The sequence below is a fragment of the Lepidochelys olivacea genome, assembly GCF_965140295.1.
Source record: "Lepidochelys olivacea isolate rLepOli2 genome assembly, chromosome: 6".
Taxonomy (NCBI): Eukaryota; Metazoa; Chordata; order Testudines; family Cheloniidae; genus Lepidochelys; species Lepidochelys olivacea.
In genome coordinates this window covers 14,538,239-14,561,442 of record NC_140416.1, presented here as the reverse complement: position 1 = coordinate 14,561,442, position 23,204 = coordinate 14,538,239, and the positions used below count along the sequence as shown (strand labels likewise).

General features: G+C 48.4%; 1 protein-coding gene across 3 annotated transcripts in view; it reads left to right on the top strand.

The window, feature by feature from the left end:
- LOC311521884 (NACHT, LRR and PYD domains-containing protein 12-like) overlaps window positions 1-21,358 on the top strand; it is a 214,173-nt gene extending 192,815 nt beyond the window's left edge. For all 3 annotated transcript variants that reach the window (XM_084630573.1, XM_084630571.1, XM_084630572.1), the window contains 2 exons: window positions 14,041-14,208; window positions 20,678-21,358. In XM_084630573.1, the coding sequence (XP_084486699.1) occupies window positions 14,041-14,208; window positions 20,678-20,804 (295 nt within the window). In that variant the 3' untranslated portion in view covers window positions 20,805-21,358. The remainder of the gene's footprint in view (window positions 1-14,040; window positions 14,209-20,677) is intronic.
- Window positions 21,359-23,204: the final 1,846 nt, after the last annotated feature.

Here is a 23,204-nt window from a genome sequence, read left to right as displayed (position 1 = left end):
GTCATGGGTGGGGGTTGTCCTCGTGCATGATGACTATATTGTGGCATATGCTTTCAAAGCACTGGTTAAACAGAACACTTCCCTTTAAGAGACACATGCTGGCTGTTGTGTGTGGGGTGTATTCTAGCCTTACTGATTACTGACCATATGTGTTCATGAAACTTAGGTGCCGGAAGCCATATTACACAATCCACTTTCCAAAGCATCACCTGCCATTTTATTGTGATGATTACAATACTTGGAATTTTTGGGCCTCAGCTCCTGGAGTCATGTGAATAATTTAGAATTTCAGCTTAAAATTTATTGATAATTATGTTTCTAGGCCCTCAGGATTGTGGAGAAAAGATTAAGAATGTGAACCATGTGTAACCTACACACTCGGGAACTAGCAGGCTAAGAAAAAGAAACACAAAAGCATTAATTTAAATCATGATTTGGGGATCATGAAGTCTGACTTTTGAACTTCTGCAATTGGCAATACTGCCTATTGTTGTCAGATGTCACTCTGTCAAATGTTGATAACTGTTTGGCTGCATGCATGTGCTCCCTCTGTGTGCTCTGCATAGACAGCTGGCAAAGCAGACCCCAAGAGAACCCCCAGTGATCACAGAATCATATAAGGTACAAAGGCACACGACCAGGTTTATTGGAAAACGAAGCACAGTAATAATTTCCAGTAGACTACGGGATTTACTACAAATATGTGCCCCCTGACAATGGACTAAACTCAGTCAGTGCTTTTCCAGTGCCCCCTAAGCTGGACAAAGACAGCCCCTCTGCGATACATTTTTATATACAGATACAAACAAGTTACACCTCACTCCTGACGTATCAAGGTGCCGCTATTACATTGTACATGTTGGTTGGATCATAACATCCCTATTTGTCATGCTGTCATCCTGACCTTATCCTTAGGATGGGTCACTATGTTCTTGTTATCTATGGGGAGTTTGCCTGTATCAAGGTGTTCTGGTACCACCTTTCTGGAATGTGCTTGCACTAGTGTTCTGTGCCTAGCAATATCAGTCCTATGCTTGCCAAATTCTGTGAGCAGGGCCTGCCTGTTGTTCACAACCTGACTTTGCTTTATATTACCAAGTTTTGATCATTACTTTAACCCAGGCTTTAGGACTCATATCAGCCCTCTGATACATGCCCTATATTTCAGGCTGTCTTCCTAATACAGCTAGATGTCAGAAAATAATTATGACCCTACAAAAGTACTTATTAATGTGAAAGAAAGGCCCAGAAAGAAGCTCCTTAAAGCCGCTGTGGGTTTAAGGCCATCTATAAATGGTGAATCAGGGAGATACAAGAAGAGCAGTTTGGCTCCAGTACTACCCACTTCCAAAGCAACCTTTCACAGGCTCAGACAAGAAACAAAAAATGACCAACCTCACAACAGCATGACAAAGTAATTGTAGATGGCCGGCCAGGGGAATAATCCCTTGTACCCCCACCATAGAACCATACTGGTACAATATATATTGTAACATCAGGGGTATGGGAAGGAATGAGGCTAGAGCACAATACCTAAAATCGAAAAATCTCTTAACACAGCAGTACCTGTTTACCACGGAGCAGAAACGGGCAGCACCACTGACCATAAGAACACTTTGTTTCAATTTCCCATTCCCTCAGCCTCTCTCTCTCTCTCTCCACAACCCCCTGCAGCCCAGCCACTGGGGGAGAAGAAGCCCATTACAATTTAATTTAATAATAATAGAGATGAAATTGCTGCACATGGTAGAATTCTATGCAAAGGACATTGGCCCAATACCATATAATACCAAGCGTAACCCACAGCTGTGTCAATGTGGGGCTATTTTATGAATTTGCCAGGGGATTGATTAGATTTTAAAGCTGAAATGTAACAAACTAGATTAGCCAGAGTGTTAGCAGACTAATGTTAATGCTAGGTTCTTTTCAAGTCAGCTTTCACCTTGGACAGTATTTCTCAGATCAGGACACATGGGGCTCTTAACTGACCAACACTTTATAAATTCCCCCAGAACCACATATGTAAATACAAGGCAGTTTATCTGTCAGGTGTAGATAAACAAATATACTAGGCATGTACTGAACACAAAGAACACATGCAGTCTTGAAAGTGGTTAACATAGACCAGCACTGGGGTCCAGAAACTATACCACGGAACAACACAAATCACCAACATTTCTTATTACATCTACTTATAATCCTTAGTTATCAGTTCTTTATTCCCACTAACGCATTTATCCCACTTTAACTAATTCTAACATTCAGTTGTTTTAAGGCATATATATAAAATAAAATAAAAAGAACACAGAGAAATACAATTGGTGGTGATCTCCAGTTGGTGGTGTCGATGTACAACAAATCTCTCAGAAGCTTTTCTTCGTAAGAGGGATTTTATATTTCATTCATTTAAAAAAAAAGCCTTGTAAAATGCTAATTTCAAAGCAACTGGCCATTGTATATAATGACCGGAGGTCAGAGATTCTAAAGGCATTCTTCACTTTCTGTCATCAGAGGAAAAGCCCATGTGGGTAGAAGCTGTCAGCCTATTTGGTTTCAGGGAATGATCATTCACCTCTGACTGTTTGGACTCTTACAAGGAAATTAGATGCAAAGCGGAGATCCCCAGAGACAATCTGGGTACCCTGAAAAGACTTTTAGGACACTGGCAATTTATTACATCACAGCCACAATCTGTAATTACAAACTGTGACTCACCTCTTAATATAATTTACCTGCTTTAACTTCTCAGTTGCTCTCATTTCCTTTTCTTAGCCAATAAACTAACGCCTAATGCAGGTTCCCCTTTTCTCTCCCAAGAACATCAGATCCATAACCTGGAGGGCTGAGGTGCTTCTGTCGCCATCTACCCCACCAGGCCTCTATCCAGGTCTCAGAACTCTCCCTATCAGTTTGTGGATGGATAGGACTCATCTCAGAGCTGTTTGTTTTATCCTTTTATTCCCACCATCCCTGCTGTTTAGCCTCTTCCTTGTCTTCCCTCTTGATGATGAGAAGGTGCCACTCTCCGTTACGTGGCCTGCAGCAGACAGGAACCATCTGCTATCAAAGACCCTTGCCCATCCACAAACCAGTAGTGAGAAAAAGCCACCTGTCAGGGATTTCCTGTCTCCATTTTCCTTCCCTCCCCCTGGCTGTTGGAGTCACTACTAAGCTACAGATCCCCCTGCTGAGTGCACCTGCAGCATCCTGTTCTCTCCTGAGGAGCGAGACCTGCAGGTCTGTAGCAGTAACTGAGTTTGTTACTTGATCATGTACATTTTACGCTCCAATACTTAAACTAGAAGAATTTGCTCTGGCAGCTAATGGCATGTGCAGAGACTATTGTCAAGAGCTGGTCAAGAACTTACCACTGGAATGATTTCCTGAAGGAAAATGCAGCTTCCGCAAAATAGAAACTTTGTGTGTGAGAATATTTTGATTTTGCATAAGTATTTTGATTTTTCATCAGAAAAATCAAAATGATTTTTTCTTTTTTGATTTGCATTGGTTCAACCTAAATCAGAACTTTTTTGTTGAACTGACCCAAAACATTTCATTCAACTGTATGTCCCTATTAGCACATTGCCTTATGGGAGTTATACCTCAGGTCATCATTCTTCTATGAGCTAGACTCCCTGGAGGTCTACATCTCCCACAGTGCAGTGTGGACTCTCCTCTGACCGAAACGTGTGATGCATCATGGGTGGATGGAGGCTGCATCGTGGGAGACCTAGTCCATGCAGGAACCCTGGGCACAGAGGAGAATGGATGTATCAGGTTCCAATACTACAATTGCAGGAGGCAATGCACAATAATAGTAAAGTGAAGTTTAATGCAAAATATTTCATTTCGGTTGAGAGGGCGGAAACCAAAAGTTCCTTCATTTCTAGACTGATTTTTTTTTTTAATTTCTGTTCCACAAAAATTGACACCTCATCTTTTTGTCACGCTTCGGAATGAAAACAAAGGTTGAAATATCGGAATTTCTGTGCTGGATGGAAAATTTGACTTTTGCTCAGCTCTGCCGTTGAATGAGCTTGATCATTGAATTCTTTACGTTCAAAATACTTTGGACCTAACTGTTAAATGAGGACTCAGGCCCTGTGAGTCACTTTCAAAAAACATAGAAACCACCATGAAAAGCTTTTTCTATTTTTACTTCAATCTGTGACTAAAGTGATTGTTATTTTAAATGCTCACTGAAGACTCCACTTGGATCCCTGACAAACTTAACAAAACAACTTTTAGCTACATTATTTTTCTTTTAACTTTTCTTCAGGTTTTCCTTTAAACGTGTCTTTGGGTTTTAAAACTTGTTTTTATTATAATATTATGTAGTCCCTCCCCCCTTTTCTCTCCCAGATGCTTGCTATCACCAATATGCGTGGTATTTTCTCCTGACTCCTTGCACGGATCAGGTTCTGGGTTCTTTTTCTTTTTTGGCTCCTGGTATCTCTACTCAAAGAGATATTTAGTTTACAATAGAAACAAATGTACAAGAGGAGGTCTTTCACCATATCTTTTACTGGAAACCAAACACTCCAGCCATTGAGCTACCAAATTTGGCCCTTTTACAGAACCTCTTCCACAGTTTACCCATGAGCAGGCTCTGGCATCTCCCGTTGAGCACCAAATACAGTACTGATTTGGTAAACAGATGTTCCATGTGTTTGTTCCTTAGTCATGGTTCGTGACCCACCAGTTTGATAGTGCAGGTGAAGCTCATTAGCCATCATTATGCTGGGGGGTGGTCTCCTTTTTGGGTTCCAATATCTCAATGAAAAGTTGCTCCAATGAGCTTCTCTGTTCATCCAGCCAGCCATCAACAACTCAGGTGATGGCAGAATAAATTCCACATTTTACTTACAGTACAGGTTGGACCTCTCTAAACCGGACTTCCATGGTCCGGCAACATCCCTTATCCAGCATTAGAGGGTGCTCCGGGGCTGAATCGCTCACAGAGAAGAGCTGAGGGCCCCACACTCAGTAACTCCTCCCCCGCCCTCCCAGAGCTTCTGGAGCAGTGTTCAAGCTCAGGAAGGGAGGGGGAGGAGTGGGGACTGCGGGGCACTCAGGGGAAGATGAGGAAAAGTGGCTGTGTAACCTTCTGGCTGGGTGCCGGGAGCACAGCACTGCAGTTGACAGTGGGGCCAGGAGTGCAGCCCCACGGCCATGCTCCCAGCACCCCACTGATGGACACAGGTTGCGCTCCTGGCTCCACAGCTGCCCCGCCTCTTCCCCTGAGCGCCTCCCGCCCCCCCAATCCCCGCTCTGTCAATGCTGGGCTGGCACCTGCTGTCGGAGCAGAGCCCTGCAGCTGGCAGCAGCAGAGGGGCCAGCAAAGACCTCCCCTGGTCTGGAAAATTCCCGGGTTCAGGGTGCCAGACCAGGGAGGAACAACCTGAAGTTTTAGCTCCGGCTGCAGCACCCCAGCCAGCGTCCCCAGAGCCACAAAGGGCATCCCAACCACCTACCGAGGGAAGGACAATCCCCATCCCGGGGACCGACAAACAGGTCACCACAGCCTGAAGGGTCAGCCCCATCTCCAGAATCCCCATGCTGGACCACACTGTGAGGAGGCAGTGACCTCACTAGATGGCTTAGCGACCTCACACAGACCATCCAGCTCAAAACCGACACGAGACAGGTCAGCGCTCCCCCACATGTAACCTCGCACCACGCTGCCATCAGAGCAGCCAGCACCACCTCGCAGGCTGCCCGGTGAGACGCAGCAGACGGAGGAGCTGCCCAAAGACCCCAGACCACACAGCAAGACCTCGCCCCTAGAAAATCCAGCACTACCTCCAGGGCTGCCCAGTGAGACCCCATCCTCAGAAGATCCCATGTTTCACCAAGGACCCCCCCAGTTAAAAGCTGCCTGCAGGAGAACCAGCACCGGTCCCAGTGCTTCCAAGCAAGACTGCGTCCCTCTCAGATCCAACACCAGCATTTCTAGAAACCCCCTCCCTCCTGAAAGAGCCAGCACTGCCCCAGCAACACTGGGAGAAGTCCCCCCTACCACACCAGTGATCCTGCCTCAAGATCCGACCGAGAACCGCTCTCAACTTCAGGAGGTAACAAGGCAGCAGGTTGTCCCTGCAGCAGCTTCCCAGCCCGAGCCTGCCGAGACGGGGCAGCCAGAGGAGCGGCAGCCATGGGCAAGGGCTGCCACACCATGGCAAAAAGCCTGGATGGAGGAGCTGGAGAAGACGGACTCCTTCGAAGACTCTGACGCCCTTATGGACAGACTGACCGTGGAACTGTCTGCAGAAATCACATCCAGGAGGAGGAAACCCCAAGAGGGCATGCTTTTATATAGTGCTTTTCCTCAGTAGCACTCAAACATATTTACATCATTTATCCCCATTTTACAGATGGGAAATCAAGGCGCAGGGAGATGAAATGACTAACCTAAGCTCACTCAGCGCCAGCAGCAGAGCTAGGAATAGTTCCAGTCCAATGGTCTTTCCACTAGGATGCATGGTTGCTTTGTGATCCCTCAGTGCTCCTCTGCCTCCCATACATTTTGTTATAGCGGAAAGGGGATAGTGGTCGTACTTTGAAATGTTTACAATGAGCAGCCGCTAACAGGACAAGTGAGAGAAATCTCTTCCATGCTTTATGTCCCAAAACCTTGACAGTTTTATTACAGGGTTGTTACATAACTTTTAGCAGGTGAGAGAAGACTGGTGTGTCTTTCTCCTTCTCCACCCTCTACACAAACATTCCCTGCAACATGTACCCCCTGAACCAATATTTCCAGCTCACGGTCTCCTTCCCATCCCATTAAGCCAGTGGTTCCCAAACTTTAACTACTCGCGAACCCCTTTCACTAAAATGTCAAGTCTCGCGAACCCCCTCCTAAAAATGAATGTGTGAATGGATTTGCTCCCTTACCTGAGCATAAATTATAAAAGCCATGATCTAGGAGATATAAAATTTGTTTTATGACATGCTTATTACGCTATTTATTACTAATTATTATTTATCACTACAGTATTTTATTACATTATGAAAACGGCAACACTCTTCCAAGATCTCACTTTTCTAGCTTGTATCACTTTGATTAAGCCAGTTATAAGACAAGGCTCCTATGTTTCATCAAGGAGTATCAAATGTGAAACAGCATGAAGGTATTTAAGAAGCCAACTCAAAGAGTTCCTCCTACATTCAGGTCTTGAGCAGTCCAGGCAAACAACGCACGATACAACAAAGCTTAAATTTGTTCTTCATAATAACTTTAAAAACAACACTAGCAGCCTATTTAATTTGAAAAACAGCAAAACAAATCCCCAAGAGCCCCGTGTAACATTTTGCGAACCTCCAGGAGTTCACAAACCCCAGTTTGGGAACCACTGCATGAAGCCATTGGTTGGTACTGTAGAAGCCATAAACATGTAAGAAGCGTCTCTTTGCTGTCTCCTGCCCTATGCTGCTGAATGCGCATATCACAGGCAGCCGCTTAATGGAGGGCTGTACACTCCCTTGGTTACACAGTCCAAACTGCACACAGAGGTGGGCCCCTCACTCCCACTACCCAGCTCCAGCTGGAACTCCTGCCCCTGCTTCAGCTAGACGTCCCCAGCCATGTCCCAGGTCCACCCAATCCACCCCTCCTCCAAACTGGGACACTCCCCTCACACATTCTGGCCAGCCTCCCCCCTTCCCCCCACACAGGGGTGATGAGAATTTTAACTATTCCTTGTCTGGATTTCAGATGTTAAATTTGTTACCTTCATTTCCACCCCCATCCCAGATCCCAGGGAGTTTCAGGGAGAGGAGCTCAGATCCCCCAAACAGGAGCAGGGTCCCTTAGCTCCCAAAACTTACAGTGGGCAGGGAGAGGGGCTCCAAGCCCTGTAAAGGGGTAGGTGTTCCATAGATCTCAGCACACACACAGAAGGGGAGAATGCAGTGCCGACGGACCCCCCACTTAAATCCCCATCTTCTTCTACTATCACTCACTTTGTAGCTTGATCTATAGATTATGAATATAAATGTCCAGTTATTACTTTGAGGGTAGACAGGTTGTTGTCCCAAGATCAGGCCCAGTATCATTAAAATTATTAGATAGTTGGGAACCCCGATATGCACAGGTGCAACACTCACATTATAGGAACTCTTTTATATTTACAAATATAGAATTTATTAGTACATTTAGCAAAGTCGCACACACTCTAACTCAATAAGGTAGATAGAGATACTACAGAAGGTACATCAGAACATCCCTACTCACGCCATCCTTGCAGGACAACGTGAAATGTTAGCCATTATCTTCTTCATCACAGTCATCTTCCTCATCTTCACCAGAGGCCATCATTCTGGCCCCTCCTAAGGGCTACATCGCTCTCTCTCTTCCACCCGCCCGCAGGCTGGGATGCCACTTTTATAATATGTTACACTGACATTTACCGTGTCTAATGCCTATTCAGTAGGGGTTTCTCCCCTTTTCCTTATTTGTATTTCCACCTCCCCTTATCAATGTTCAGATGTCCTTCTTGTACAGGTTAGTATATTCATGATTTCATCCCATTATCGTATACGTCAATTCATTGCCATGGCACTCTTGGATGTCCCATCCAAAACCTCCAGAAGCTGGTCTTAATTCATGTTCTGTGGTTGGCTAATCTCATTATGGACAAAATTCCCCCCTACACTCTACTTCTAGTTCCCCAAAATGTATGAGTTATCTGAGTCTATCTGTGCCAGAGGTCGTAGGCCTCAAGCTCCATGCTAACTGCTGAAGCCAGTGTCTTACAGGATATGAGCCTGTAGGTTCCTTGCATTCCTGCTGAATATAATAAAGTAGAATATAAAGCAAAGCAGTGAATATAATAGAGGTAAGCTGGCCAACTGGGCTACAACTTCTCGAACTCCTCCTACTTCTCCACTCCCCCAATCCCTATCCCTCTGTCTTTTCTGAGCTCACCAAAGCATCTCCACACTTGTTCCTATGTGTCTTTTGGGGCACTGGGTGTAGGGGGTCTCGTGGGGCACTGTGCAGTGTGTTGGGGAGGCAGGTAAGGGGTGCTGGGCAGTTGTGGGGGGTCTGTGGGCAGGGGTGGAGTTGTGCAGGGTGCAGTGCAATTGTAGGGGGTCTGTTAGGGAGTCTCTGGGAAGGGGGGTGCTACGATAGGGTCTGTGTCGGAGTCTCAGCAGGGCGGCGCTAGGCATAGGGATCTGGGTGAGGAGGGTGTCAGCGGGGTGTGTGTGGCTCAGCGCAGGTCTGCCTAGAGGGACAGGGTGCGCGAACAGTACAGGGCAGTGTATGTCTGGTGGCTGCCGGTTTGTGAACAGTGCCCTGAGGCTGTGCTGGGGGGAATGGGGCCACCCGCTCCATGCCCTGCCCCATTGCCCCCATGGGGGTTCACAAATATGTTTGGTGTCAGGCCCAGAAAAAGGTTAATCTGGCCTGGTGAAGTGTACCCATGCCCAGCTTCTCATCCCAGTCTCAGCAGTGTGCTTGGTGCTTGCTCAGAGCATGCTTGTTCTAAACTACCCACCCAGAGGGGTGGGGCTTCCCCTGATCCTAGCAAACACACAGAGGGAGTGGGACTCAGACACCCTTAGAAATGCAACCCCTCCAAAACCTGGCTCACATGCGGGGAGTAGGGAGGGGGCTCAGACACCCCAGATCCTGGCACACACAGAAGGGAAGAATGTGGGGCTAACAGGCACCTGTCCCCTTATGCTCCCCCAAACACCCTGCCACTCATGCCATGTGTCCTTCCCCCTCACCTGAGTCTTCCAGCCCCCTCACCTCCTCTGCCACCCACCCCCATTTATCCCCTTCCCCTCAGTGCAGCCCCAAATCCCTCTCAACCTTATTCCCGCACTTGTGCACCCGTAAAATGTCCCTCCCTGCCAGCAAGCATTCGTGTAATTACTTTTTTTTACAAAAATACTTTGATTACATTTCCCCAAAATAACACATTCCCCAGACACACATTTTAACAATCTGCTACTCTGCCTTTTCCAAATGTCTCCCCAAGTGGGAGGTCAAACTGACTTGGGGTTAGGCTCAAGGGACGACTGACTATCCTTTGAGCTATCCAGTTGCTGTAGCATAGCAAAGGCTAACAATCCTGTTAACTCTTCTTTCAACACATGATCAGTTTAATCCATTTAAAATGTCATTTGGAAGGGGAGGCTTCTGATATTGTAATGTAGAGAAGCAAAAATTCACATAAAGTTTTAATTTGATTTTCTCTAGAGGGTGCCAGACTCTCTGTTGGAGGAACCCTCGAGCGGTAGGCATCCTGGCGCAATGATCTGAGCCCTGGTTTGATTGCTATCTGTGGGTGTGTCCACACTGCAATTAAAAACTGATGGCTGGCCTGTGTCAGCTGACTTGGGCTTGCGAGGGCTGTTTAATTTCAGTGTAGCTTTCCAGGCGTGGGCTGGAGCCTGAGCGCTAGGACTTTTGAGGTCAGAGGATCCCAGACCTTAAGTTGGCAGCCAGAACCTGGAAATTTACACTGCAATTAAACACCCTCATATCCTGATCCCTGGAGCCCAAATCAGCTGGCACAGGCCAATAGTTGGTGTCTAACTGCAGTGTAGACACACCGTGTGAGCACAAAAAGGCTGCTGAAATCTGTCACTTTTAAGAAAAGCTTTTTTTCCCCTGAGACTGTATCTTGGGAACAACTTGGTCAATCATCTAACAGTCTGGAACACTTACAGAATCCCAAGCACCCATTAGGCTCACCAACTTTCAAGGCAATCTGAGTAACCGTGTGGATTTTAAAACAGTTAGAAGAGTGGAATTTTAAACAGAAACCTGGTCTAAACCTTAGCTATAGCATCACCCTGCTATAACAGACCAGAGAGACAAAGGATGGGAGAAGGAAATATAATTATTCCCATTTTCCAGATGGAAAATTGAGACCCATAAAAATAGACTGACTTGCACAAAGTCACATGGGGGAGTCTGTGGTAGAGCCAGGGTTTTAACTACAAGAGCATCCTTTCTCCTGCAGAGAACGGTTGTCATTCTCTTGTGTATTTTGTCTCAGAAATGTACTTTTTGGATTGGACACAGCCTCTCTTTTATATGGTTGTGCTTTTTTAAGTAGGGCTCCTTAACAATCAGTATTTAAAAATTAGGGCCAGTGCTACTGATGAATTTTCTGACCATGATACACGTGATCTGTTGAAGTGTGCCAGAAAAATTAAAAAAGCTCTGACTGCTCACCAGACCAGACACAAACAAAATCTGAAAGCTATAAAGAGGCAAAACAAAATCCAGGTAGAGTTGCCTGGAGGTGGAGGTTGGCCGTCTCCCAAATATTTTTGAAATGTCAGGTGCCATTTCCAGTATATTTGAAGGTCTTCAGACATTTCAAAGGCAAAATTCCATGCAATAAGACTAAATAGAGCATTCCTGGTGTTCATCTGGAGTTCTGCACTGGAATAACTTTCTAGTGTCTCAAATTACATATTGTTAATATAGAAGTGCATCGAAACCAGAAGACCCTAAATAGATATGATTGTTTGTCAACAGATGCTCCTGATTTTACAAAGGTGATTCTTTTTACTTTTTCTTGTATTAAAATTCTTCTTTTTAGAAACTGAATGCTTTTTCATTGTTCTTAAGATCCAAGGGTTTGGGTCTGTGGTCACCTATGCAAATTGGTGAGGATTTTTATCATACTTTCCCCAGGAACGGGGGTGAAAGGTTTTGGTGAGGATTTTGGGGGGAAAGACATTTTCAAATGGGCTCTTTCCTAATAAAATAAATCCAGTTAGATGTTTGGTGGTGGCAGCGAACGTCCAAGGGCAAAAGGTAAAATAGTTTGTACCTTGGGGAAGTTTTAACCTAAGCTGGTAAAAGTAAGCTTAGGAGGTTTTCATGCAGGTCCCCACATCTGTACCCTAGAGTTCAGAGTGGGGAAGGAACCTTGACATGGTGGCAGAGCGGTGGGATCAACTTGAAATCATTTTGAGATTTTTTGAACCAGAAGCACAGATTTGAAAATGAAGTGAGCTGTAGCTCACGAAAGCTTATGCTCAAATAAATTTGTTAGTCTCTAAGGTGCCACAAGTACTCCTTTTCTTTTTACACATTGTGTATCACCCAGCATCAACTTGAGTCAATGGGAGAATGTATGGAGGGACATGAGCAGTGCCAGGATTAAGTTTCCATTCAGATTTAGTTAAATCAGGACTGAAAACTCTTTATTTTACACTTAACATTGTGTTAGAAAGAAAAATCAGGTTATTCTTGCCTCTGAGCTCAGTAACGATGGACTCTTTCCTCACCTTCGCAGGTTTCCTCTCTCTCTCTCTCTCTTTTAGCCTATAAATCTTGTGGGGTTCTTCTCTTTTGCTTCAACTTGGATGCCCTCTTCTCTTTACCCCTCCCCAAATTAGGCTTCATCCCCTCAGATTCCCACCTATGCCTTTGGGTTTTTCTCCCCCTCTTCAACCCAATCTTAGAATCTCTCCCCTCCCTCCATTGCAGGCTCCTCTTTTTCTGCCTCCAAAATACATTGGGGTCTCCTCAAACCCTTACAGACTCTGGGTGTTCCCCAAGGCATGGGGGCTTCTCTCCCTTTTACAAATTCAGGGGCTTTTTCTCTCCCAAATGTTGAGGTTTCTGTCCTGTGACACTCTACACTCTGAGGGAGCGCCCTGTAAACCCCTTATTCATCATTTGTATGTAATGGTGATATTGCATATAAAGCAGGCTATGTAAGATATCACGGGAAAGGTTATGATCTGCTGAAACCCACTGTTCCATCTAAATTTGTATATAACTAATTAATATAAAGTTATGAGAATTGTGTTATATGGGTGTCACTAAAATATGCTGTGGGTTTGGGAAGTGCCCAGATACTAGCTCCCGGTGTTTTATGAACCGTAACATCCAGTGGGGTGAGAAAACTGCTTGCTCTAAATACACCTAGTGTCTTACAGGCTTAAGATTCAGACTGTGCACTTGTTTTGTTTTCTTTTCTTTGGTAACTAACCCTGCCTATCACTTCTACTCACTTAAAGCAGATGGGAGTGGAATCATGCTTGGGTGTGCAGGGGGCTCATTATGAAGCCTTGAAGGAGGACAAAGACAGCCAGATTTGCTGGTGGTCCTTGAAGTGCACATGGTTATAACCTGCTGCCATGGTTACCCACTCAGCTGGCTGGCAGCTCCATCAGGAGCCCAGGCTCTGCAGGGGGGTTACAGAAACCAACAGAACTTCTGCTTTTATAACCTCACCAGAGACTCTGGATCAGGCCCTGCCAACAGGCTCACACAGTTGCCCCCTTTTCAGCTGCTCTTCCCTCCCCACACCTTCTTCCCTTTGTCTCCCCCACTTCGGTCCCTGGTCTCAGAGGAAGGTGGGTGTGACGCTGCCAGTGCTGGGCCTCGCAGCTGCCTCCCCTCCCCAGGCCTGGGGCTCAGAGTTGGGGGCAGAGACAGGAGGCGTCTGTGTCCTCCAAGGGAGCAGCAGAGCTAGTGCCGGGGGCGCGGAGGGTCAGGATCTCCCAGCTACTGCTGCTCTGAGCCTGGCCCAGCTGCCTGGGGAGGGGGGCTCCCCCGACAGCCTCCCTGGAGCGATGGGGCTGCTCCAATTGGGTCGCACCATCCCGGGGCTGATCAGTGCCAAGTCCAGCCTGATTGGTCAGGAGCTGAGTGGGCAGGACTTAAAGGGCAACTTTTTACTCTTTCTCAATTGTGGTTGGCCAATGGAAAGGGTGAGGGGGCGGAGCTTAGGAAGGAGTCTTTCCCCAAACGTTATTCCTCATTGGTCAGTGGCAGAGGTTTGAGGTGTCTCGGCCTTTCTCCCTATTCTTGCTGTTGCTTGGTGAAGGGCAAAGGGCACGGGGTGGAGTTGAGACAGGAAGTCCCACCCACTGTTTATTTCTCACTGGACAAGAGGTGGGTCTTCGGACAGTGTCTGTAGCAGGATTTCTGGCTCATTCTCGATGCTGATGGGTCAGACAGAGGGGCTGGTGGGTGGGGCCACCTGTCAGAGCAGCCGTGATGAGCCCCATTCACGCATTGATCCCCCTTCTCTGCCTTTCTCTCTCCTGCAGCTTGGGGTACTGCGGTGTCACAGACGCTGGCTGCAGGGATCTCGCCCCTGTTCTCAGAACCAGTCGCAACCTGACAGAGCTGAACCTGTGGGGTAACCTGGGAGAGGCCGGAGTGCGGCTGCTGTGTAAGAGGCTAAAACATCCAAACTGCAAACTACAGAAATTACAGTAAGTAACAGCCGGCTCCCTTTAGTCTGTGCCTGGTAACACTGATGTTGTGAGTTAAACTCAGGGTACCAGGAAGGATCACAACATCCTACAGGGCATGTAGTGGGCTCAGGCCCCTGTTGAGCAGGGACAGCAGCTGGGCATCTGCCCTAAAGGGAAAACCAAGGATCCCAATGACTCAGGGTAATCCTCTGGTGGCAGAATGCAGGTACAGCCAGCTCTGTACCACCCATCACCGGATTGCCCTGCCCCCATGTAGTGGGTGTGGAGGAACATGGAGGTGTATATCCAGGGCAGAGTGCATGGTGCTCCCCCTCTCCTCGGCCGGCACAGCATCTGGAGTACCTTAGGGCAGCCCTGAGGTTCCTCTGTGTTAGACCAGAAGCCGTTTCGGCCCCCACCTGGCCCAGGATCAGGGCAGTGCAGAGGTGACTTATAACCAGTTTCTTCAGTCTCCTCATCAGTGCAGAGTGTGAAGTTGGCGCAGCTTCTGGTGGCTTTTAGCAAATCCCAGATGCAGCATGTTTTGATGTTACAGACAGAATTATTTTGAGACAAAAAACAACAACAACAACAATCCAGTATTGCCAACATGAAGACTTCAAAAATCCTGAGTTAGACCCCTGAAATCATGAGATTTAAAAAAAAAATCTAATTGTGCTTTTTTAGTGTCTTTTGATTTTCTAACTCCCTTCTACTCCTTTGCCAACGTGTGTGAGATATGAAGTTTAAAAATCAATCTGCAGTGTACACAGAAATTCATGCCTCTCCCTGGTTGCTCAAATGGAGACTGCATTTAATCTCTCCTCATCCATCATGTAGAGGAACATCTATCCCTTTCTGATCACTATCTTGACTGTGTCCCCCCACCCCACACATTTATTTCTTTGGAGAAATCAAGGGCTGGATTGTGAATAGTCTGAGAACCAGTGATCTAGTTAATGCCTCATGAGTCACACTCACATACAGAACCTATAGTACTTGTTAGGGTTGATGAGTGACAGATATACATATTAAAGAACTTGAAATGTATTCAGGTAAGGGTATAAACCAGGAGTGGGGAACCTACAGACTGTGGTCTGGATCTGGCCCTTTGCTCATTATCATCTGGCCCATGGGCCACACATGTTCAACTCGACCGCTGGTGGGAAAAGACACCAATGTTCGGGGCTTCTCGCCCCAGCAGGGAAAGCCAGCACTCGTGGCTCGAGCCCCATGGGGGGCACCAAGGCTCAGGGCTTCCTGCCCACAGGGCTGTTGCTGCAAGCACTGGCTTATCCCACCACAGGTAGGAAGCCCCGAGCCTTGGCATCCTCCTGTAGGCCTGGAGCCACGAGCGCCAGCTCGCACCCCTGTAGGTGGGGAAGCCCTGAATCTCAGCGCTCCCACTCCCAGGGCTGGAGCTGCATGCGTTGGCTCATCCCACTGCGGGGGGAAGCCCCAAGCCTTCGTGCACCCATGGGCAGGTGAGTTGAATGTGTGTGGCCCACCATTTATTTTTTCAGTGGGTCAATGGCTTCTGTTGCAAAAAAGGTTCCCCACCCCTGGTATAAGCAATAAAGTCACAGTAAACTCCTCACAGTCCCTATGTCCTGTCTATCCCCCAAACCAGAGTGGCAGCCATTTTGCCTGTGGACATGGCTTCCATCTCATTGTAAACAGCGGGAGGTGGCAGCCAACTTTATCAAGGACAGCCTCACTTCCATAAGCACATGGACTATAGGGAAATGGCAGCCATATTCCTGGCTTCAGACTCATTGGCAGTAATAGGCGATGGTGGCCATTTTGAATAAGGGAAAATTTGGAAGTTTTTGCCTTTCATCATGTTTTCAGGTCGGGGTGGGGAACTGTCAGTATTGCAAACTCTGGTGATTTTAGCACAACTCTTCCATGTGGTCCAGCCACTAGAGGGGGACAGAGTCATACTAGGTAAGGTGGGTTATGCTAGCTCATCCCTTTCCTTAGACCAGGACTGTCAAGCTGTCTGGGGTGGGACTTAGGAGCATGGACAGCTGCCAAGAGACAAGTCACTCACCAAGGGCGATTTGCATCCTAGATCTCACACCAAAGACACTGGCATCCAATCCTATAGTAAGCTATTGAGAGATTCATTACTAAGGGTATATCTACACAGGAATATAAGTCCAGGCTTAAGCCTAAATGCCCTTGTGTCCACACATCAATTGTGTTAATCTAGGACTCAAACTTAGGGTCCAGGACCCTGCAGGACTGGAGCATCCGAGCCCGTGTTAAGCTGGGACCTAGGGTCCGAGCCCTGTTTCTTTCCTGTGTGCATTTGGCCCTGACTTGACTCGGGTCCCTCCAGATGTATCCCAGAGTTCCTTGGGGCAACTTCCTTAGTCCTCTCTATGGAGACAATCAGTGGTGCAGTCTGTTGCACTCTGTTACACACAGAAGCCACATCGCCCTTTGCAAACGGCAGCAGCTCAGAGCAGCGTTAACCCACTGTCTGCTGAACAGCGGTCTGCCAGCACACTGTCAGAGAGCCTGAAGAGTTTTCAATGGAGACTGATCAGAAGAAGCTTTTTGCAAGGAGAGCTGCTTCCTGGTCCCAAGAGCACAGCCAGATTTTGGTGCATGCTGCCCAGGTACCCCTGCACAAACAGCCCGAGGGAGGCCAGAGCTCCCAGCTCAGCACAGCCTGGGGAGGATGACCCCTAACACCCTGGCTGTTCCCCCTCCCCACAGGGCAGCCACTTGGTCCCCACTCCACTCTCTGGCCCCCCTGCACTCCCTGGGCTGTGTGTGCAGGATGCCTGGGCATTGTTCACTGTCAGGGCAGCGAGTGGGAGCCAGCCCCAAAACCTCCCCGTAGCCTCCTGCGGTGGCAGCTCTGTCTATGGCTGCTCCTCGCTGCTCTGCAGAGCTTGTCTGAAGCAGGGAGCAAAGCTGACAGGTGGGAGGCAGCTCCCAGCTGCCAGTATCGGCATTGGCTCCATGGGTGCTCCGGGGCTCAAGCACCCACAGAAAAAAAATAGGGGGTGCTCAGCACCCACCAGCCATAGCGGTTCCGTGCCCTGCGGCTGGTCACCCATCACTTGCCAGGGTGGGCCCCGTTGCCGGTGGGGTGGAGCATCCACTGGGAGAAATAAAGTTAGTGCCTGTGGCTGCCAGGATGTTGGGGATCATCCCTCCCCAGCCATGCTGAGCTGAGAGCCCTGCCGCTCCTTCCCCCTTTCAATAGGATGACCAGACAGCAAGTGTGAAAAATCAGGACGGGGGTGGGGGGTAATAGAAGCTTATATAAGAAAAAGACCCAAAAATCGGGACTGTCCCTATAAAATCGGGACATCTGGTCACCCTACCTTTCAAAGGCAGATTCACAGTCCACTCTCTGTCCCTTTCTCCATGGGCTCCCCCTGCCCTCCCTGGGGCTGTGTGTGCAGAGGTGTCCAGGCAGTGTGTACTGTGAGAGCAGTAAGTCGGAGCCAGCCTCTAAACTTCCCCACAGACTCCCGGGGATCCCTTATCCCTGCCTCCCGGGCTGTGGCGGGACGGTGGAGCACACTGCACCCCAAGCCCTTGGGGATACACTTCATTGCTCTGCAGCCGGCAGGAGCAAGCCTGAGGTGGGGGTGTGTTTTTCCTCCGAAACCTACAGTTTATGTCAAACTTCAAAACAAAAATAAATAAAAAACCAACCACACAAAACCACCTTCATTGAACAGCCCAAAAAAATTAAGAATTGCAAAGTTTCAGTTGAAGAGTTTGGCTGCCCTGGAGACTGACGTCCTAATTATCCTCAGAACAGGAGCCCATGGGCATTTTCCTGCCAGTGTGACTCAGCCTAGAGGTGGAGAGCCCAACTCTCAGAGGAGATGGCAGTTCAGTATCTTCACAAACTGCAGTCTTTCCATTGAGACAGCCACCAAAGGAGCTAATTATGCAGTTTCTGTACTCATGTGCTCCTTACAGGCACCTGAATCCCATCAACAGCACCATCACAGTTAGGAAATAGGGTGGGCAGTAAGTAGAGTGCAACACATTCATAATGCTGGAGTGTTGACAATGGAGGGGGAGTGGAAGCGAGGCACTCTGGGATAGGGTTACTTTGACTGGGGTCTGTGCACGGCAGTGTGGGTGCCAGAGTCCTAGGTTCAAGCACAGGTCAGAAAATTCTTAACCTAGGGTTAAACTGCAGGGTAGATGCACAAGCTCAGGGCTTCTAGACACAGGTCAGGTGACTCCAGTCCCACTAACCCTAGGCTTCCATTCCTGTGTAGAAAAACCCTCAGAAAAAGAAATGAGAGGTTAAAGCAGGTAAAGATATATGTACAAGTGAGTTACAGTCTATAATTTCAAAAGGTAGCAGAGATGGAGGTGATCGAATCACAGAACAGGGAACCAGTTGGATCACGTTACAATTCAGCACAAAAGGAGCAGAACTTTAGAAGATGTACAGAGCAGGAAGGAGGCATGCGTGGGAGTGGACACTACTAGTGGTAACTAAAATGAGAATAAAAATAAGAATTCAAACAGTCAAAAGATGAAGAATTTTTCCTTGTGTCCGCATTTACAGCAGCTGCTCACAGAAACCAAGTGGTCAGGATGGCCGTACATGGGTTCTTTCTTCATGGCGGGAAAAGAGGAATGCACTTAGAGACTGGTCTTTGATCTCACTCACAATGGCCATTTGCTTTCAGTGTGCAGGAATTAAGACCTTTCTGTTGGCCGGGCCGGATTTCCAATTAGGCACAGTAGGCACGTGCCTTGTGGCGCTGTCATTCTAGGGGCACCTAAAAATTCAACATTTGCCACTCCCGGACCCCAGCAGGGGGTGGGGCAGCTGATGGGGAGATGGCCTCACGCAGCCCTGCTGAAGCACTCCTGCCAGCAGGGAAGGCAAAGCAGCCCCCTGTGGCAGGGGAAGAGCTCAGCGGAAAAACACAGGGGGCCGTGTTAGCCAAGTGGGTCCTTAGGGAGCCCAGCCTGGGTAGGCACCACTCCTGTTCCTGCTCCAGCCTGTCTGATCTCTGTTCCCAAGGGGCCAGAACAATCCCCGACCGGCCCTGGCCATGCTGCCAGCTCAGCCCAGCAGATACAGTCACCTCCCAGCGGGGTGAGTGTGGCTGGGGGGAAGGGCACAGGAGAGTGGGTCTCTGAGGGGGCTTGTGGGGCGGAGGGGTGCTGGGCATTGAGGGAGCTGGGGGGGGTGCTGAGCAGTGGGAGGCTTGTGGGGGATGCTGGACACTGGGGGGTTGTGGGAGGTGTGGGAGGTCTGTGTGTGTTGTGTTGAGTCGCTGAGCAGTTGGGAATCTGTAGGAGGCAATGGGCAATTGTGGTGGGGCTGTGCGGGGGCGGGGCGGGCACTGGGCAGTGGGGGTGTGCAGAGTGCTGGGCAGTTGTGGTGGGGGGGTCTGTGGAGGCATCTCTGGGTGTGGAGGGGGATGCTGAAGATGCTGTGCCTAGGGGTATGTAAGTTGTAAATCCGGCCCTGTCTGTTAGAGTTCTTAATTTGCATTACACACAGCTTCTTTCTTGTTTGATGAGTTACTTCCTTACAGAGGCATATTCAATGCAAATGTTTGCTATTCCATTAGAACAGGGTACAGATAAGTGAAAACAATGCATGCTACATCCCACCAGATTTTCATGAAGTTTAAATACTAAACACATTCTTATACATTTACATCTACTTTGAACGATACTAAAATACCAGTCAGCTGGTCTGGCTTCCAGCTATGAGTTTGTCAGTTCTTAGCTGATGCTTACGGCCTTGGCCAGAGCTTGCCCTTGGTTTATCAGCATCACAAGCACCATGCTCTGAACTGGAGCACTGGCTCTTGCTCTACCAACCTGGCTGCAGACAGACAAACCCCATTCTCCTGAACTGGCTGTAACAGTAAAGTGAAATGTTCCTGTCTTCCTGCAGCCAGGGTGGAGTTTGAGCTCCCACCTGATTTCAGCAGTGTCAGGCCAAATCTGCAGCCCCACAACAGCTGCTAAGAATTCTACTCCTTCAAGAACGGTGTTACTGAAGCCTGTGAGGAGGGGGTGTGAGGAGCACATGAGAGCTGAGATAATGCTTCTTCCATGGATTCTGTGAGCTGGATTTTGCAGCCCCTGCTCCCTGTGGGCACTGGGTAGCCCCACAGTGATCAATGGGCCTGTCTGTGTCAGTCAGTGCTCACCGCCCTGAACAAGGGCTGCATATTCCAGCCCTTTCTGTGCAAAAAGGACATTGCTGTCCCTGCTCAGAGCTCACAGTGTCAGTGTGTGCTGAGGGGTGCGGAGCAGAGGCCAGGCTACAGACAGCACAGCATTTCTCTTCCCCCCCACCCACCCCACAAGGGAAAGGCACCTGCTGGCAGTCAGCTCAGCAGGCAAAGCAGTGACAGTGACACAGATCCTGTGGGTGCAGCACTGGGCTTCATAGGGGCTGTGGGTGCAGATGTTGTGTCTGCAGAGAGAATTAACACGTCCTTTTCCTTCCCTGTTTTCCCCACAGCTTGACGAAAGGGTATTTAAGTGAAGAAATGCGGGCGGAGCTGGATGCTGTGAAAGACACAAAACCTGACCTGGTCATAGAGTTACTGGACTGGTGGGCGGGAGCCACGGCACCAATGCAGCTCTGACCTGGCTGCCCTGCTGCTAGCTGAGGGAGCAGCTGTGGGAGCAGGAGAACACCTGCCCCTATTAAAATTAAATCCTGCCAGCTCCAGGGACTCCAGCAGCACGTCAACATCTGTGGCACGGGCTGGGTAGAGATTGTTCGGGCCAAGCCTCCTGCATGAAGGCAGGAGGCTTAGGAGTAGGAGCTGGGTTTGCTCTATTCTCACTGCAATGGGGTAGTTGTTTTGGGGGAGGAGTGGGAGGGGCAGGAGGGAGAAAGGGGATCAGGGCCGCGGAGTGGGAGAGATGTGGGATTATGAGATGGAGGAGTCTGGTAACCTCCCTTTTTCAGTCTGTCTGTGCATGGGGGAGACTCAAGAACTATCCTTGGGTCCGAAGGGGAACTGTCCTTCTCTTACAATGGTTCCTACTATTATGTGTATATTTACAAGGGGGTTGTAATTTTACACAACTCCACAGCTATTAAGTCGGCATTTTTCTGTATCCATCTCCAACAGAGGTTTATCCTGGATGTATATTTGTGTCAGTTTTGCTAGAGTTCAATAAAGATCATGTATCAAGAAATAATTCTGCACTTTTAGAATTTCTGCTAAATGCATAAGAATTTTCCCATTCTCCAGAGTGGGGACGTGGGAGTGGGGACGTCCTGAGGGATGTTTCATAGAGATTTTGTCATGGTCCCAGTTTCTTATCCATTCCAGTCAAGACTTTCAGAAGTGTGTGCTGGCAAAATGACAGTTTGGTTGGCTAAAAGGGGAGGGGGTTGTTTTTCACCCATTCTCTGGGTGCTCCTGGCTTTTTCCGAAAAGTGGTGAGGGTAACAGCAAAGGACCCGGACTATCCAGTTGGGAGGGGAGAACAAAGGCGCAGGGCAGAGAGATGGTTAAGGACAATGTGGCCGATCACCTGGTATTTTCAAAAGCCCTAACAGGCACCCCATGTGCCCAGACAGATGCTGCTGTTCTAGTTAAGCCTGGTGCATGACTGAGGAGGCACAAATGAACACACTCACCTCACAACCTGGCTCATATGGATACAACACACATGCAGGCCCCATTACACAACAATTGAGATACCCCCAAACACACAGAGTGTGTATTTGTTTGTGGGTTTGACCATGAGGGAGGAGGACTGAACTTTCCTTAGCTCTGAGCTAAGAAGTGTTAGAAGACTACTGCGTTTTGAAAGATGGTAGTTCATGCAGTGGACAGGGAATGATGTAATGTGGGAACCTCTTCACCAAATGAGTCCAAATTTGAACCACAAACTCTACCCTGGACCTTCTACTGGTCTAGCAATTTCCAGGCCTAGGTAATTACACAAGTGGACTTTAAAGCACTTTGAAAACTGAACTGTTCTTGACAACTGCAACAGAACCCCCCCTGTAATTGAAAAGTGGCCTCGGGGAGAGTCCTAAGCTAGTTCACACACTGTGAGTGTGGATGAAGATCCATTACACGCTGAGTGGCACCTCTGCAGCTTTCTCATACAGCACAGTCTTATCAAAAGAGTTGAAAACAGCGCAGAAGGGTGAGACGTTTTAGGGAGAGTTCCAGGGCTACTGGTGAAGTTATTGGACATAAAATCTGAGCCTCCAGTGCATGTGGAGGTGGATTTTCACAGGCTCTGTCTGCCTCCAGGTGCTTGGAGGGACAGCAATGCCTGCCTGAGGTGTGAACAGCAATAAGAGTGCAGAGAAGGTGTCACCCACCTGTTTTCAAATGCTCCTCATCTCTCATTGTTCTCTGGGGAATGTGTAGAGCATCTTATGTCTGCTTTTAACATGTTTCTGCTCTCTGAAGAAGTGTGAATTTGTTTCCCTCCATACCAAAGGCAACTTAGCTCAGCAGCCATCAACTGGATTTTTCAGTGTGTGAATTTGTAGTGATTGAAGCAGGCCCTGCAGCAGTTTATCCTGTTAAACCTGGATTGCTTGATATGGTAATTCCTCTGTTACAGGACTGGGATGGAGACAATATATTGCTGGGTCACAAGGGCCAAATTCTGCCCTCAGTTACATCTGTGTAGCTCCACTGACCATAGAGATTACGCCTGGACAAGACCCATGATCTTCCTGCCAGCACAGGGTTGTTCCTGTAGAAGCCAAAGGGGCCCGCCAGGAGGTAACTCAAAGTGGAATTTAGCCCTAACACACTGTGGGTGATTCTCCCCTGCACAGGCCCATGTCCAGACAGCTGCGTCTGAGCAAGGCTGGTGTGAAGATGGGTGTCCAGATCCCGCACCAGACATGAAGGGGTTAGGGATCTGCCATGAGTTCGAGGAGCCCTGCGCTGCCGCACCTGCCAGGCACGTCAGGACTGGAGGGAGGGTTCAAAGGGGAGAAGCCCGGCCCTGCAGGAGGTGGCTCAGGGAGGAGCACAAACCTCTAGTCCCCAGCTCCA